At 43.8% G+C, this 17035-nt stretch overlaps 1 protein-coding gene across 1 annotated transcript in view; it reads right to left on the bottom strand.

Annotated features, from left to right (window-relative positions):
• The window catches only part of LOC124720535 (myc-associated zinc finger protein-like), a 171870-nt gene extending 158349 nt beyond the window's left edge, over window positions 1–13521 (bottom strand). Inside the window, exon 1 of the mRNA XM_047245889.1 lies at window positions 13379–13521. Within this exon, the coding sequence (XP_047101845.1) occupies window positions 13379–13398 (20 nt within the window). The 5' untranslated portion in view covers window positions 13399–13521. The remainder of the gene's footprint in view (window positions 1–13378) is intronic.
• Window positions 13522–17035: the final 3514 nt, after the last annotated feature.

The raw sequence follows: 17035 nt of genomic DNA, 5'->3' as shown, positions 1-17035 counted from the left end.
CCGCCAGACTCCGAAGTTGCTTGGGGAGTATAGATGTGGTCGTAGCGCCTTAGCGTTGCAACGATAAAGTCGTTATTCCGAATCCTGATAAGACATTTTTTATACTTTTATTTGAATTCACATTTACTAACAAATATAAATGTTAATTAAGAAATACTGCATCATAATTTTTCCATAAGGACATTTTTCTGTTTCTAATTACTGGCAGCATGGAAATGCCTGTACTCGCGATGCGTTAAAATGTACTGAGTAAAATGCGGAACGTCAAATACAAAATAAAGTGCCTCTTTTCGTTCTAGTGATTAAACAGTAATATTGATGTGTACAAGTTTTTTTTCTTTTAACAGTAAATTACTGTGCATGTCTCTATGATAGTTAAATTTATCGTCAGATGGTTAGTAATTGAAAATAAGAAGCCATTATTTTTTAAAAGGTTATGATTCAACATTTTTTAGTTAACATCTCAATTTGTTAATGTATTTGGAATTTAAATGATAGTTAAAAGCAGTTGACGCTACTGAGAGTTGAATCAAGGACTCCCCGTTTATGAATCTCTTATTACACTACACAGTTAAGTACCAACGACCACATTAACAATTTACAAATGCCTTGTAGTTAACCGTGCTCGAAAATATTCTAATCTTCAGTGTCCATTTTTTCTAGTTGATTTGAGAACTGCTTTCGGAAATTGATGTCCGTGCATTGACCCTGAAATTCTGTAAGGTTCCGCCTGTCAGTTTGAAAAGGTCGATTTCTTCTTCTGCGGCAGTCTGGAGTTCGACACAACAGGTGTGCACCCACCTCATTCGCCACAAGCCGTTATCCAGCAGGTGTCGTACATAATAAGCCAACTGCAATCTGCATTGAATGGCTCGTTAACCGTGTAGTGGGGCCGAGCTAAATGTTTAGGCGGAAAAAGGCGAAACTTTTGACATTTTGATCGGTCTTTGCCTTCAACTTGTGTTGGCAACATACCTCGCGAGGTTTAGAAGATCAGAGAGTGGTATGCGTATTGTGAGCGAGGCAGAACGGTGCTGGAGATGCTAACATAAATGAGAAAGGCGAGTAAAGATAATGCAGTTAGTATGAGATTACTTTCGGAAAAATATTTCATCCACACAATCCCGAGGATAACAAAGGCAGGTAAGTGCGAAAACTATAGCACTATCAGATTAATGGCCCATGCATACAAGTTGCTAAGAAGAATGGTACACAAAGAATCGAAGAATGATACACAGAGAAACATAAAGGGAAATTGGTCATTTACTAGATGACGAAACGTTTGCCGCTAAGAATGGTGAAGGTACCAGAGGGCAAGTTATGACGTTGGCTTGATAATGGAAGTAAAACTCCAGAAAAATCAAGACACTTTCATAGGATTTGTCTATCTAGAAAAGGCGTTTGACAAAGTTAAATTGTGCAAGATGTTAGAAATTTCCACAAAAATAGCAGCATATTATAAGAAAAGATAATGTAATACATGTGCAAGAACCACGAGGAAAGACCAAGAAGGAAGTCTTCAGATTAAAAAGGAAGTGAGACAGTGATGCTGTCTTTCGCCACTACTAATCAATCTGAACACAGGAGAAGCAGTGATAGAAGTAAAAGAAAGGTTCCACAGTGGGGTTAACGTTCAGGGTGGAAGGACATCAGTAAAAAGATTCACAGATGACATTGTTTCCTCAGTGAAAGTGAAGAAAAAATGCAGGATCTGTTTAGTATAATGAACAGTGTAACGAGGACAAGCAATAGAATACTATAAGTAATAGCAGTCATTAGGTTAGTGATAAACTTTATATATATATATATATATATATATATATATATATATATATATATATATATAACGGGTATAAGTGCAAGTATTTCCATCGGTGACCACAGAACATTACACCAATACTTACTTTATTTTCAGCCTAGTAATCATAGCCATTACAAGTCATATGTTTTTAGGTTGGGTAGTACAAATACTTGTGGCATGAGCGAGCCATTAATTTTTTTTACTCCCCTGGACAGTGGGTCACATGGTTGAAGTGTAGACGCAAAACGGTTGGTGTATACTGAAAGGTGTAGTCAACCTGCAGTTAGTGTGCAGCTATGGGCATGCAGAAAACATGGGGTTGTAAAGTTAGGGACCTTTTTGTGGGAAGGATGTTCATCTCAAGAGAAAAACAACTAGCACAGTGATGTGTGTACACATTAAGATACCACATACAAAAATATCTGCACATAAACCCATATACAGGGTGAGTCACCTAACAGTACCGCTGGATATATTTCGTAAACCACATCAAATACTGACGAACCGATTCCACAGACCGAACGTGAGGAGAGGGGCTAGTGTAATTGTTTAATACAAACCATACAAAAATGCACGGAAGTATGTTTTTTAACACAAACCTATGTTTTTTTAAATGGAACCCCGTTAGTTTTCTTAGCACATCTCAACATATAAACAAATACGTAATCAGTGCCGTTTGTTGCATTGTAAAATGTTAATTACATCCGGAGATACTGTAACCTAAAGTTGACGATTGAGTACCACTCCTCCGCTGTTCGATCGTGTGTATCGGAGAGCACTGCAACATACATCGCGTTTCTACAGAAAGATCTGCCAACGTTGCTCGAAAATGTCCCACTGGAAACGCGTCGACGTATGTGGTATCAGCATGATGGTGCACCTGCACATTCCGCAATTAACACTAGGCTGACCCTTGACAGGATGTTCGACGGGCGTTTCATAGGACGTGGAGGACGCATAAATTGGCCAGCCCGTTCTCCTGATCTTACACCTCTGGACTTCTTTCTGTGGGGTACGTTAAAGCAGAATGTGTACCGTGATGTGCCCACAACCCCAGAGGATATGAAACAACGTATTGTGGCAGCCTGCGGCGACATTACACCAGATGTACTGCGGCGTGTACGACATTCATTACGCCAGAGATTGCAATTGTGTGCAGCAAATGATGGCCACCACATTGAACATCTATTGGCCTGACATGTCGGGACGCACTCTATTCCACTCCATAATTGAAAACGGAAACCACGTGTGCGCGTGTACCTCACCCCTCATTGTAATGTACATGTGCGTCAGTGAAAAAGACCAATAAAAAGGCGTTAGCATGTGGACGTAATGTGCTGTTCCAGTCTCTTCTGTACCTAAGGTCCATCACCGTTCCCTTTGGATCCCTACGTAACTCGGTGCTCTCCGATACACACGATCGAACAGCGGAGGAGTGGTACTCAAGCGTCAACTTTAGGTTACAATATCTCCGGATGTAATTAACATTTTACAATGCAACAAACGGCACTGATTACGTATTTGTTTATATGTTCAGATGTGCTAACAAAACTAACGGGGTTCCATTTAAAAAAACGTAGGCTTATGTTAAAAAACATACTTCCGTGCGTTTTTTTATGGTTTGTATTAACCAATTACACTAGCCCCTCTCCTCACGTTCGGGCTGTGGAATCGGTTCGTCAGTATTTGATGTGGTTTACGAAATATATCCAGCGGTAACGTTAGGTGACTCACCCTGTATATACACTCCTGGAAATGGAAAAAAGAACACATTGACACCGGTGTGTCAGACCCACCATACTTGCTCCGGACACTGCGAGAGGGCTGTACAAGCAATGATCACACGCACGGCACAGCGGACACACCAGGAACCGCGGTGTTGGCCGTCGAATGGCGCTAGCTGCGCAGCATTTGTGCACCGCCGCCGTCAGTGTCAGCCAGTTTGCCGTGGCATACGGAGCTCCATCGCAGTCTTTAACACTGGTAGCATGCCGCGACAGCGTGGACGTGAACCGTATGTGCAGTTGACGGACTTTGAGCGAGGGCGTATAGTGGGCATGCGGGAGGCCGGGTGGACGTACCGCCGAATTGCTCAACACGTGGGGCGTGAGGTCTCCACAGTACATCGATGTTGTCGCCAGTGGTCGGCGGAAGGTGCACGTGCCCGTCGACCTGGGACCGGACCGCAGCGACGCACGGATGCACGCCAAGACCGTAGGATCCTACGCAGTGCCGTAGGGGACCGCACCGCCACTTCCCAGCAAATTAGGGACACTGTTGCTCCTGGGGTATCGGCGAGGACCATTCGCAACCGTCTCCATGAAGCTGGGCTACGGTCCCGCACACCGTTAGGCCGTCTTCCGCTCACGCCCCAACATCGTGCAGCCCGCCTCCAGTGGTGTCGCGACAGGCGTGAATGGAGGGACGAATGGAGACGTGTCGTCTTCAGCGATGAGAGTCGCTTCTGCCTTGGTGCCAATGATGGTCGTATGCGTGTTTGGCGCCGTGCAGGTGAGCGCCACAATCAGGACTGCATACGACCGAGGCACACAGGGCCAACACCCGGCATCATGGTGTGGGGAGCGATCTCCTACACTGGCCGTACACCACTGGTGATCGTCGAGGGGACACTGAATAGTGCACGGTACATCCAAACCGTCATCGAACCCATCGTTCTACCATTCCTAGACCGGCAAGGGAACTTGCTGTTCCAACAGGACAATGCACGTCCGCATGTATCCCGTGCCACCCAACGTGCTCTAGAAGGTGTAAGTCAACTACCCTGGCCAGCAAGATCTCCGGATCTGTCCCCCATTGAGCATGTTTGGGACTGGATGAAGCGTCGTCTCACGCGGTCTGCACGTCCAGCACGAACGCTGGTCCAACTGAGGCGCCAGGTGGAAATGGCATGGCAAGCCGTTCCACAGGACTACATCCAGCATCTCTACGATCGTCTCCATGGGAGAATAGCAGCCTGCATTGCTGCGAAAGGTGGATATACACTGTACTAGTGCCGACATTGTGCATGCTCTGTTGCCTGTGTCTATGTGCCTGTGGTTCTGTCAGTGTGATCATGTGATGTATCTGACCCAAGGAATGTGTCAATAAAGTTTCCCCTTCCTGGGACAATGAATTCACGGTGTTCTTATTTCAATTTCCAGGAGTGTATATATATATATATATATATATATATATATATATATATGGGTATATGCGCAAATATTTTTATATGTGGTACCTCAATCTCTACACCCATCACTGTGCTAGTTGTCATACACACACACACACACACACACACACACATATATATATATATATATATATATATATATATATATATATATATATATATGACAACACACTGTCACGAAAATGCATGCCTTCAGAGATACAAGCACTTGTTTACCTTCGCTACCATGACATACATCTCTTCTAGTGAAAACTCGTTGCTTTCCGTAGTATGAGGGTCGGTAGTATGGACCAAGAGAAGAAAACATGGGCTCTAAAGTGCATACCCTAAGAGTCATGAGCATTTGTTCATCTGCGCCCTGCAGAACACACCTGCTGAAGAAGTGCTCGTATCTCTTAAGGTATGCACTTTAAAGCCCCGTGTTTTCTCGTTTTGCTCCATACTACCGCCCCTCAAAATATGGAAAGCAAAGAGCTTGCCGTAGAAGACACATGTCTGACTGTAGCAGAGATAAACACGGATGTATAGCTCTTAAGATGTGGGTTTTAGAGCCCATGTTTGTCAGACATTTTTTCTTGTTTCGCTCCATACCACCACCTCCGAAACTTTGTCAGTGGAGTTCTGGATCACTTTGTACACATTCTGGGTGCAAGTGATGCTTTTAGAGGTATGACTGATGATGACCGAAAGAAAAAATTTCGCAATACGGCGTGGAGAGCTACTTGGCCAACACAATGCTTACATATACGGGATTTCTTCAACTCTGTTACGTCACATGTGAAAATCCATCCCAGTGGTAGCAAATGTCCTTCCATGAGTGTCAGTAAACTATTTTAGGCAGAGCACGAGAGAGAGGTCATAACCGAACTGTGCTCAGTTTGCTACTAATGGGAGGCAAATGGTACAATTCAGCATCCTACATAAAGACAAACCGACTCAGGAGCTTGCGTTCTGGATCTCCTTTCGAACAGGACTGAACACTTGTTGTTGATGGGAGGAAATAGTGAAGTGCAAAACTAACTTCGGTAGTACTGTACGGGAGCGTTATATGGGCGTTACTATGCACGACACACACACACACACACACACACACACACACACACACACACACACAATACTATTGTATATGACAACAGGACTGATTTGATAGTCATTGAAGGGAGGTTGAATCGCCAGTATGTGGCAAGAATATTAAACCTTGCTATCATTCTCTTCATAAGCGGGCTACCAAATGGCATACTCCAGCAGGATAACGCAAGACTCCACATCGCACTCCACACCACAGACGACTTGTAAATGACAACAGGATTGATTTGATAGTCATTGAAGGGAGGTTGAATGCTCGCCAGTATGTGGCAAGAATATTAAACCTTGCTATCATTCTCTTCATAAGCGGGCTACCAAATGGCATACTCCAGCAGGATAACGCAAGACTCCACATCGCACTCCACACCACAGACACCTTGTAAATGACAACAGGATTGATTTGATAGTCATTGAAGGGAGGTTGAATGCTCGCCAGTATGTGGCAAGAATATTAAACCTTGCTATCGTTCTCTTCATAAGCGGGCTACCAAATGGCATACTCCAGCAGGATAACGCAAGACTCCACATCGCACTCCACACCACAGACACCTTGTAAATGACAACAGGATTGATTTGATAGTCATTGAAGGGAGGTTGAATGCTCGCCAGTATGTGGCAAGAATATTAAACCTTGCTATCATTCTCTTCATAAGCGGGCTACCAAATGGCATACTCCAGCAGGATAACGCAAGACTCCACATCGCACTCCACACCACAGACACCTTGTAAATGACAACAGGATTGATTTGATAGTCATTGAAGGGAGGTTGAATGCTCGCCAGTATGTGGCAAGAATATTAAACCTTGCTATCATTCTCTTCATAAGCGGGCTACCAAATGGCATACTCCAGCAGGATAACGCAAGACTCCACATCGCACTCCACACCACAGACACCTTGTAAATGACAACAGGATTGATTTGATAGTCATTGAAGGGAGGTTGAATGCTCGCCAGTATGTGGCAAGAATATTAAACCTTGCTATCATTCTCTTCATAAGCGGGCTACCAAATGGCATACTCCAGCAGGATAACGCAAGACTCCACATCGCACTCCACACCACAGACACCTTGTAAATGACAACAGGATTGATTTGATAGTCATTGAAGGGAGGTTGAATGCTCGCCAGTATATGGCAAGAATATTAAACCTTGCTATCATTCTCTTCATAAGCGGGCTACCAAATGGCATACTCCAGCAGGATAACGCAAGACTCCACATCGCACTCCACACCACAGACACCTTGTAAATGACAACAGGATTGATTTGATAGTCATTGAAGGGAGGTTGAATGCTCGCCAGTATATGGCAAGAATATTAAACCTTGCTATCATTCTCTTCATAAGCGGGCTACCAAATGGCATACTCCAGCAGGATAACGCAAGACTCCACATCGCACTCCACACCACAGACACCTTGTAAATGACAACAGGATTGATTTGATAGTCATTGAAGGGAGGTTGAATGCTCGCCAGTATGTGGCAAGAATATTAAACCTTGCTATCATTCTCTTCATAAGCGGGCTACCAAATGGCATACTCCAGCAGGATAACGCAAGACTCCACATCGCACTCCACACCACAGACACCTTGTAAATGACAACAGGATTGATTTGATAGTCATTGAAGGGAGGTTGAATCGCCAGTATGTGGCAAGAATATTAAACCTTGCTATCATTCTCTTCATAAGCGGGCTACCAAATGGCATACTCCAGCAGGATAACGCAAGACTCCACATCGCACTCCACACCACAGACACCTTGTAAATGACAACAGGATTGATTTGATAGTCATTGAAGGGAGGTTGAATGCTCGCCAGTATGTGGCAAGAATATTAAACCTTGCTATCATTCTCTTCATAAGCGGGCTACCAAATGGCATACTCCAGCAGGATAACGCAAGACTCCACATCGCACTCCACACCACAGACACCTTGTAAATGACAACAGGATTGATTTGATAGTCATTGAAGGGAGGTTGAATGCTCGCCAGTATGTGGCAAGAATATTAAACCTTGCTATCATTCTCTTCATAAGCGGGCTACCAAATGGCATACTCCAGCAGGATAACGCAAGACTCCACATCGCACTCCACACCACAGACACCTTGTAAATGACAACAGGATTGATTTGATAGTCATTGAAGGGAGGTTGAATGCTCGCCAGTATATGGCAAGAATATTAAACCTTGCTATCATTCTCTTCATAAGCGGGCTACCAAATGGCATACTCCAGCAGGATAACGCAAGACTCCACATCGCACTCCACACCACAGACACCTTGTAAATGACAACAGGATTGATTTGATAGTCATTGAAGGGAGGTTGAATGCTCGCCAGTATGTGGCAAGAATATTAAACCTTGCTATCATTCTCTTCATAAGCGGGCTACCAAATGGCATACTCCAGCAGGATAACGCAAGACTCCACATCGCACTCCACACCACAGACACCTTGTAAATGACAACAGGATTGATTTGATAGTCATTGAAGGGAGGTTGAATGCTCGCCAGTATGTGGCAAGAATATTAAACCTTGCTATCATTCTCTTCATAAGCGGGCTACCAAATGGCATACTCCAGCAGGATAACGCAAGACTCCACATCGCACTCCACACCACAGACACCTTGTAAATGACAACAGGATTGATTTGATAGTCATTGAAGGGAGGTTGAATGCTCGCCAGTATGTGGCAAGAATATTAAACCTTGCTATCATTCTCTTCATAAGCGGGCTACCAAATGGCATACTCCAGCAGGATAACGCAAGACTCCACATCGCACTCCACACCACAGACACCTTGTAAATGACAACAGGATTGATTTGATAGTCATTGAAGGGAGGTTGAATGCTCGCCAGTATGTGGCAAGAATATTAAACCTTGCTATCATTCTCTTCATAAGCGGGCTACCAAATGGCATACTCCAGCAGGATAACGCAAGACTCCACATCGCACTCCACACCACAGACACCTTGTAAATGACAACAGGATTGATTTGATAGTCATTGAAGGGAGGTTGAATGCTCGCCAGTATGTGGCAAGAATATTAAACCTTGCTATCATTCTCTTCATAAGCGGGCTACCAAATGGCATACTCCAGCAGGATAACGCAAGACTCCACATCGCACTCCACACCACAGACACCTTGTAAATGACAACAGGATTGATTTGATAGTCATTGAAGGGAGGTTGAATGCTCGCCAGTATGTGGCAAGAATATTAAACCTTGCTATCATTCTCTTCATAAGCGGGCTACCAAATGGCATACTCCAGCAGGATAACGCAAGACTCCACATCGCACTCCACACCACAGACACCTTGAGGATTGTCTGGATCATGGAGCGGCATGCGTGATCACGTAATCTGTCGCCCACAGAGCACGTCTGGAATGCGATGGGAGAGCGTACTGTACCATACGAATCTCGAGTCAACAGTCTACACCAAATCACACAGCACGTCTCTCAGGCATGGTAAAAACTTCCTCAAGGTGACGTTCGGAGGCTGTGTGCTCACGTGCCAGAACTAATTCGACGATGTATTCGAAACCATGGGAGTCGCATCTCATGCTTATGTTGGAGATCAATTACCGATGGAATGATATCTCAATTACTTAATACCTTTTTTGAAGGACACCATCTTTACGCCATATTTTTATTACACTACTGGAATTGCGGCCTTAGGCCATTATCAAATGATATTATGGCTTTAAACCATGTCAACGCAATGTAAGCTTAAAGCCATAATATCACTTGATAATGGCGTAAGGCCGAAACTGCAATAGTGTAGTAAAAACCTATAGCAGTCACTGGCGTAAAGATGATGGCCTTCAAAAAGTTTTGTATGACTTCACAGGCCCAGCTACAACGACTATACTTAATACCGATCACGTGATGAGCGCAAATACCAAGACTACGCCGGCCAGTGTGGCCGTGCGGTTCTAGGCGCTTCAGTCTGGACCCGCGTGACCGCTACGGTCGCAGGTTCGAATCCTGCCTCGGGCATGGATGTGTGTCATGTCCCTAGGTTAGTCAGGTTTAAGTAGTTCTAGGGGACTGATGACCTCAGATGTCAAGTCCGATAGTGCTCAGAACCATTTTGAACCATTTTGAACCCAGACTACACTCATCCAGTGTTGGATAATGACAGCACTTCCCGTCTTCCAACAAACATTGAAAAATACTGTCAAGTGTTTTCTAAAATTTTAACAGTTTACGCACTTGATGCCAAATTTTTAACACATTAACTTATTTGTAAAGTAATCAGACATCTGAAGCTGTTTCATTCATGATTAGAATTCTTAAGGAATTGGGGGTGTTGGGTTCAAAATGGTTCAAATGGCTCTGAGCACTATGCGACTTAACTTCTGAGGTCATCAGTCTCCTAGAACTTAGAACTACTTAAACGTAACTAACCTAAGGACATCACACACATCCATGCCCGAAGCAGGATAGCGGTCGCTCGGTTCCAGACTGTAGCGCGTAGAACCGCACGGCCACTCCAGCCAGCCAAATGAAACCCACTGAAAAAAAAAAGTTCCCATTGGAGCTGGGTTAAGCGAAAACGTCTTCACACTAAAATGTAGATGGAGTTAAAAGGCAGTGAAATGGCCCGTATATGGCTAATGCTATGTGGCGTCGAACTATTACGACCAAATGCGAAAAATAAGTGAATAAATATAAAGGGGCCACCATAAGGTGTGTGGTTGGGGTGGAAGACGACGCACAGAAGCGTTGAAACTGGTAGCGACAAAATAAAATCATAAAGACGGCTGTAGGTATTTTTATTTCTTTGTCACGAAAAAGTTTCCTTTCGGAGGCCGTACATTCCACACTGGGTGTGCCAATCAGGCAAAATCGCTGTGAGCATTTCCTAGACGTTTCACCTCAATTGCACGCCGTAATTTCTCCAGCACTGCGCAGTACCGTTCCCCAGTGGAGGACACACGAGATCCCTTGAAATCAATAACCAGTGGGTCCCGATAATCAAGGAACAGGGTGGGTATGTCCTCTCCAGCAGATGGCTGGTTCTCGAACTTCTTAGATCGAGGGGACGTTCTTTCCGACAGACATGCTACCCCATAGACATTCTTCATTCCCCGATGGGTGTCGGCAGAAAAAAAAAATCATGTTGGTCCTGTTTTGATGCATTTCGTAATAACGCTGCCACAGTTCATGTTTCCCTATTTACCGCACACGAATCCCACACTCATTCCTTGCTAACACGTCGGTGCTTATATACCGGCATCGGAGTCGAGCTATGTTGCATATTCACTGCAGCAGCTCCCTAAAACGTTTTTAATCGCCTCTTATACTTAAAAAAAGGAAAACTTTTGCAAAGCTACCTATCAATGGAGAGGTATCAGTCGATTTTGGCCTACTCTCGCCAAAACAGACTTGTTCATTTCTAACGGTGTCCTATCTGATTATGTACATTGACAACATTAGATACTTCATATTGTGATATCTTAATAGTCGACGATGCGGTATAGTGACAAATGGTACTGGTTCACTGCAATTATTCTTTGCGAGATACGGGATATGAATGAAGAAAGGTTGAGAAGTTTTGTAATACGTACAGCGGTTCACAGTCAGAACCAGCAAAGACCAAAAAAAGTGTAAAAGTTCTCCATAAAAGATAGCTCGTTTATGCATATTAACAGCATTAGAGTTCCTGTTAGGACGTTACTTTTGATACTGTAGAACTTTCGCCCTGCACATTAAAAATATTCATCCAGTTGATCTCCTATATTACAGATGCCCTCCATATGGTTTCATCCTGGTCAATGATGGACTCTGTAGTACGCTGTCGGTTGCATTTCGGAAATCTAGGGAGGTGGAATCCACCTCTACATCCGCATCGGTATTGTCTACGAACCAAGCGAGGTGTAATATGTGTGTGCACTTCTTGAGAAATCTCGTAACACGTGGACAGTTGCATGGCCAATACGAAAAAAAAGATAACTCTACATTTACAACATTAGAGATCATATTACGCTTCGTAGGGCCACATACGGTGGGTTATTTTCGCATCTCTGAAGCATTCACCGTCCAGTAGCACCTACTGGTTTCTACTATACAAATAAAAAATAAATCTCATATTTACGAAGATACTCCGTATGTTCTGTATCTCGGTTACTTGTCAACGATGTGGTACAGTGTTCTAACGGAAATCTAGGAAGACTGGATCTGTGCCACATCTTGTATACGAATGAAAGCTAAGTGAGTTTCGAAGCTTGAGAAATCTTGTAATACGTAGGCACCCGCATGGACAGTACGAAAAAAAAGATAGCTCGATTATGCACATTTATAACTTTATAGAGATCATATTACGATTTCTAGGAGCACATACAGTGTGTAAATTTCACATCTGTGGAACATTCGTCGCCTCCAGTAATACGTACTGGTTTCTGTTGAATCTCATATTTACGAAGATAGTACAATCCGTCATGTGAGTGAGTTGTCAACTATATGGTACAGTGTCCAACACCTAACGGGGCAGTCTAAGAGGACTGAATCTTTGCAACATTTTGTTCACGAATGAAAACAACGTGAGTTTCGAAGCTTGAGGAATCTTGTAATACGTAGGCTCCCGCATGGACAGTACGAGAAAAAAAAAAGAAAGCTCGATTATGCACATTTATAACTCTAGAGATCATATTTCGCTTTCTAGGAGCACATACGGTGTGTAACTTTCACATCTGTGGAACATTCGTCGCCTCCAGTAATACGTACTGGTTTCTGTTGTACCAATAACAAGTGAATCTCATATTTACGAAGATAGTACACTCCCTTATCCGAGTGACTTGTCAACGATATGGTACAGTGTCCCACACCTAACGCCAGTGTAGGAGGACTGAATCTTTGCAACATTTTGTGCACGAATGAAAACAAAGTGCGTTTCGAAGCTTGAGAAATCTTGTAATACGTAGATAGCCGCATGGCCAAGACGAGCGAAACGTAAAAATTGTTGAACACTTAAAAACAAAAAAAAGCAAAAAAACAAAAAAATCAAAATTAAAAAAATAAATCAGGTAACTGGAAAGCTAGGTGATGTGTTATGGTCAGCGCTCGACGAACTGCTGCAGTGTGGAGCTCCTTAGCGACATATAGGAAGACGTTAACTACCTGTCCACCTGTTGCTATTGTTCGCGAGATCTGGAGTAATCTTGTAATGCGGCTGCATAGACAACAGGAGCGAGTGCCAAAAAAAGAACATGCAAGTAAACAAGTACTTAGAAACAGAGACAGGAATAGCTGCAGAGCCGGAGGTAGAGAGCGGGATGGCAGCGCTTGTGGGGTACTCACGCCAACACGGCCTTGTTCATTTCTCGCGGCGTCCTCTTACGGTGGGGATCGACGAAAGACTGAAAGTGGGCGCCGGGTTGCAGCCGCTCTTATAACCTCCCCCACCAGGTGCGGGCCAAACTCTCGGCTCGGCCTTTCTCTCTAGCTGTGTGGTGGTCGGGTGGCGGGCGCGGGGTATTTCTCTCCGGCTGTCTCTGTCTCTCTCTCTCCCTCTCTCCCCCCCTCCCGCGAGAGCCTTCTGTGGTACCACTGTGTGTGTCTCCCTCCCCTCCCCTCCCCCCCCCCTCTCCAACCTCCCCCCCCTCTCCGTAGCGCCTTCGGGTGCGTTCCAATCTCTCTCTCTCTCTCTCTGTCCCCACGGATGTGCTGCGGTGTCTCCACGGGAGAACCCGATGTGTCAAACACTTTGCCCTGGCGCTACCGTCTCGCCACGAATTCGGCACTGAAAAAACTCCCCCCCCCCCCCCCTCTGTGCTCCATACCAAAGCCTGGACATCGGCGCGACCGGTAACGAGTTGTTTAGAAGCACTTCATAATTTTAAACACGGCTGAAGCAGCAACTGTTCAAAATCTTTACGGGAAATGATAACAGCCAGACAGTTGCAGGATAAAGATTTATTGAAATCCATGATCACGGTTTCGGTATATCTAAATATACCTTTGCAACTTCTAACAACCCTACCACAACAAAAGGTCAAACACTGCATTTTCGGGCAACAACAAAGTTATTATGTGGCAGGTGTTATTAGAGCACAGTTAATAAAGTCATTTCATGTAATGATAAATAAACTATGCACTCATCTTCTCGTAATTCCCACGCTGGTCTCGTTGTAAAATCATGGCTCAATCGTCGAAAATCTAGGTGGTGATGATTCGAAGCTCGGATGCAAAGAGGTCTAGGTTTTATTCTGCGATATTCAAAAGTTTTGTAGATGCACTTCACAAACCATTCTTGAAGATTACACTTTTGCAGGACAATCGTGATGTAAAAAAATAATCAGCACTCACAATTTATGTTACACTTCTTTTTTATTACTTTCGCTGCAATATCACGTAACATCAACAAAAGCAAAAGGAGGATAAAGGAATGTAGTCAAATTAAATCGGGTGATGCTGAGGGAATTAGATTAGGAAATGAGACACTTAAAGTAGTAAAGGAGTTTTGCTATTTAGGGAGTAAAATAACTGATGATGGTCGAAGTAGAGAGGATATAAAATGTAGACTGGCAATGGCAACGAAAGCGTTTCTGAAGAAGAGAAATTTGTTAACATCGAGTATAGATTTAAGTGTCAGGAAGTCGTTTCTGAAAGTATTTGTATGGAGGGTAGCCATGTATGGAAGTGAAACATGGACGATAACTAGTTTGGACAAGAAGAGAATAGAAGCTTTCGAAATGTGGTGCTACAGAAGAATGCTGAAGATTAGATGGGTAGATCACATAACTAATGGGGAGGTACTGAATAGGATTGGGGAGAAGAGAAGTTTGTGGCACAACTTGACTAGAAGTAGGGATTGGTTGGTAGTACATGTTCTTAGGCATCAAGGGATCACAAATTTAGCATTGGAGGGCAGCGTGGAGGGTAAAAATCGTAGAGGGAGACGAAGAGATGAATACACTAAGCAGATTCAGAAGGATGTGGGGTGCAGTAGGTACTGGGAGATGAAGAAGCTTGCACATGATAGAGTAGCATGGAGAGCTGCATCAAACCAGTCTCAGGACTGAAGACCACAACAACAACAACAACAACATCACGTAACACACAAAACACCACTTCACAATACAAAACATACTTGAAAACATCTTCCTCACTGTTGAAGTTCACATTTTATAAACTAGCTACAATATGCGTCTTTCCAACATGACGTCCAAGACTCGACTTTCTCAAGGTCCGACTCTCTAACAACTAATAATCGCTTACGCGGCCAAAAATCAGAGTTACAAAAACGTCAAAGATCATGGTGACAAAAGAAAGAATACACGTAAGAATAATATCATTGCAATACAAACATATCGATGTATCAAAGTACCTCTACATTAATGAAATCAAATCTGAATGTTGTCTCAGAAACATGTTAACTACTTTCCAGAAACACAGTAGAATATTGCTGGTATCGAGAGGTTGAGGTGAGCTGCCGTAATGGTTACGTAATTCAAGTACCGTTACAAACTTCACTCGGGCTTCTACACAACCTTTTATCGTGACTAGTCTGCAAAAGGGGTTCGGTTGTGCACAGTTGCATTCGCGCCCTATATTGAGTAAATAGCCGGCCTATGTACAGCAGTGAATGAATTCAAGTATTTGTCTAAATCACGATCGTTTACAAATGATTTACACCGACAACAGTTTAGAATGTAAACGTTTTTATTTCACTAAATCTCATCCACAATACAAACTGATGGCCTCGTGATACAATGTCGGCGACTCCTAGCCCGCACCGACCTTACTGCACCGACGGACCACGATCGAAAGACCACGACCTTTGTCCCCTATCCCATGTCCAGAGTCCGGTCACGTGACACTACATTAGTCAAATATATTATTTCTAAACATGGCCATCATGCATTTACAATGCTACAATATTAAAATACGTAAAACTAAATACCTTCATCTACATCTACATCTACATCTACATGATTACTCTGCAATTCACATTTAAGTGCTTGGCAGAGGGTTCATCGAACCACAGTCATACTATCTCTCTACCATTCCACTCCCGAACAGCGCGCGGGAAAAACGAACACCTAAACCTTTCTCTTCGAGCTCTGATTTCTCTTATTTTATTTTGATGATCATTCCTATCTATATAGGTTTGGCTCGACAAAATATTTTCGCCTTCGGAAGAGAAAGTTGGTGACTGAAATTTCGTAAATAGATCTCGCCGCGACGAAAAGCGTCTTTGCTTTAATGACTTCCATCCCAACTCGCGTATCATATCTGCCACACTCTCTCCCCTATTACGTGATAATACAAAACGAGCTGCCCTTTTTTGCACCCTTTCGATGTCCTCCGTCAATCCCACCTGGTAAGGATCCCACACCGCGCAGCAATATTCTAACAGAGGGCGAACGAGTGTAGTGTAAGCTGTCTCTTTAGTGGACTTGTTGCATCCTGCCAATGAAACGCAACCTTTGGCTCGCCTTCCCCACAATATTGTCTATGTGGTCTTTCCAACTGAAGTTGTTCGTAATTCTAACACCCAGGTACTTAGCTGAATTGACAGCCTCGAGGATTGTACTATTTAGCGAGTAATCGAATTCCAACGGATTTCTTTTGGAACTCGTGTGGATCACCTCACACTTTTCGTTATTTAGCGTCAACTGCCACGTGCCACACCGTACAGCAATCTTTTCTAAATCGCTTTGCAACTGATACTGGTCTTCGGATGACCTTACTAGACGGTAAATTACAGCATCATCTGCGAACAACCTAAGAAAACTGCTCAGATTGTCACCAGGGTCATTTATATAGATCAGGAACAGCAGAGGTCCCAGGACGCTTCCCTGGGGAACACCTGATATCACTTCAGTTTTACTCGACGATTTGCCGTCTATTACTACGAACTGCGACCTTCCTGACAGGAAATCATGAATCCAGTCGCACAACTGAGACGATACCCCATAGGCCCGCGGCTTGATTAGAAGTCGCTTGTGAGGA

Source organism: Schistocerca piceifrons, chromosome 11 (assembly GCF_021461385.2).
Source record: "Schistocerca piceifrons isolate TAMUIC-IGC-003096 chromosome 11, iqSchPice1.1, whole genome shotgun sequence".
Classification (NCBI taxonomy): Eukaryota; Metazoa; Arthropoda; class Insecta; order Orthoptera; family Acrididae; genus Schistocerca; species Schistocerca piceifrons.
The sequence above is the reverse complement of the archived record's forward strand: the minus strand, read 5'-3'. Positions and strand labels throughout refer to the sequence as shown.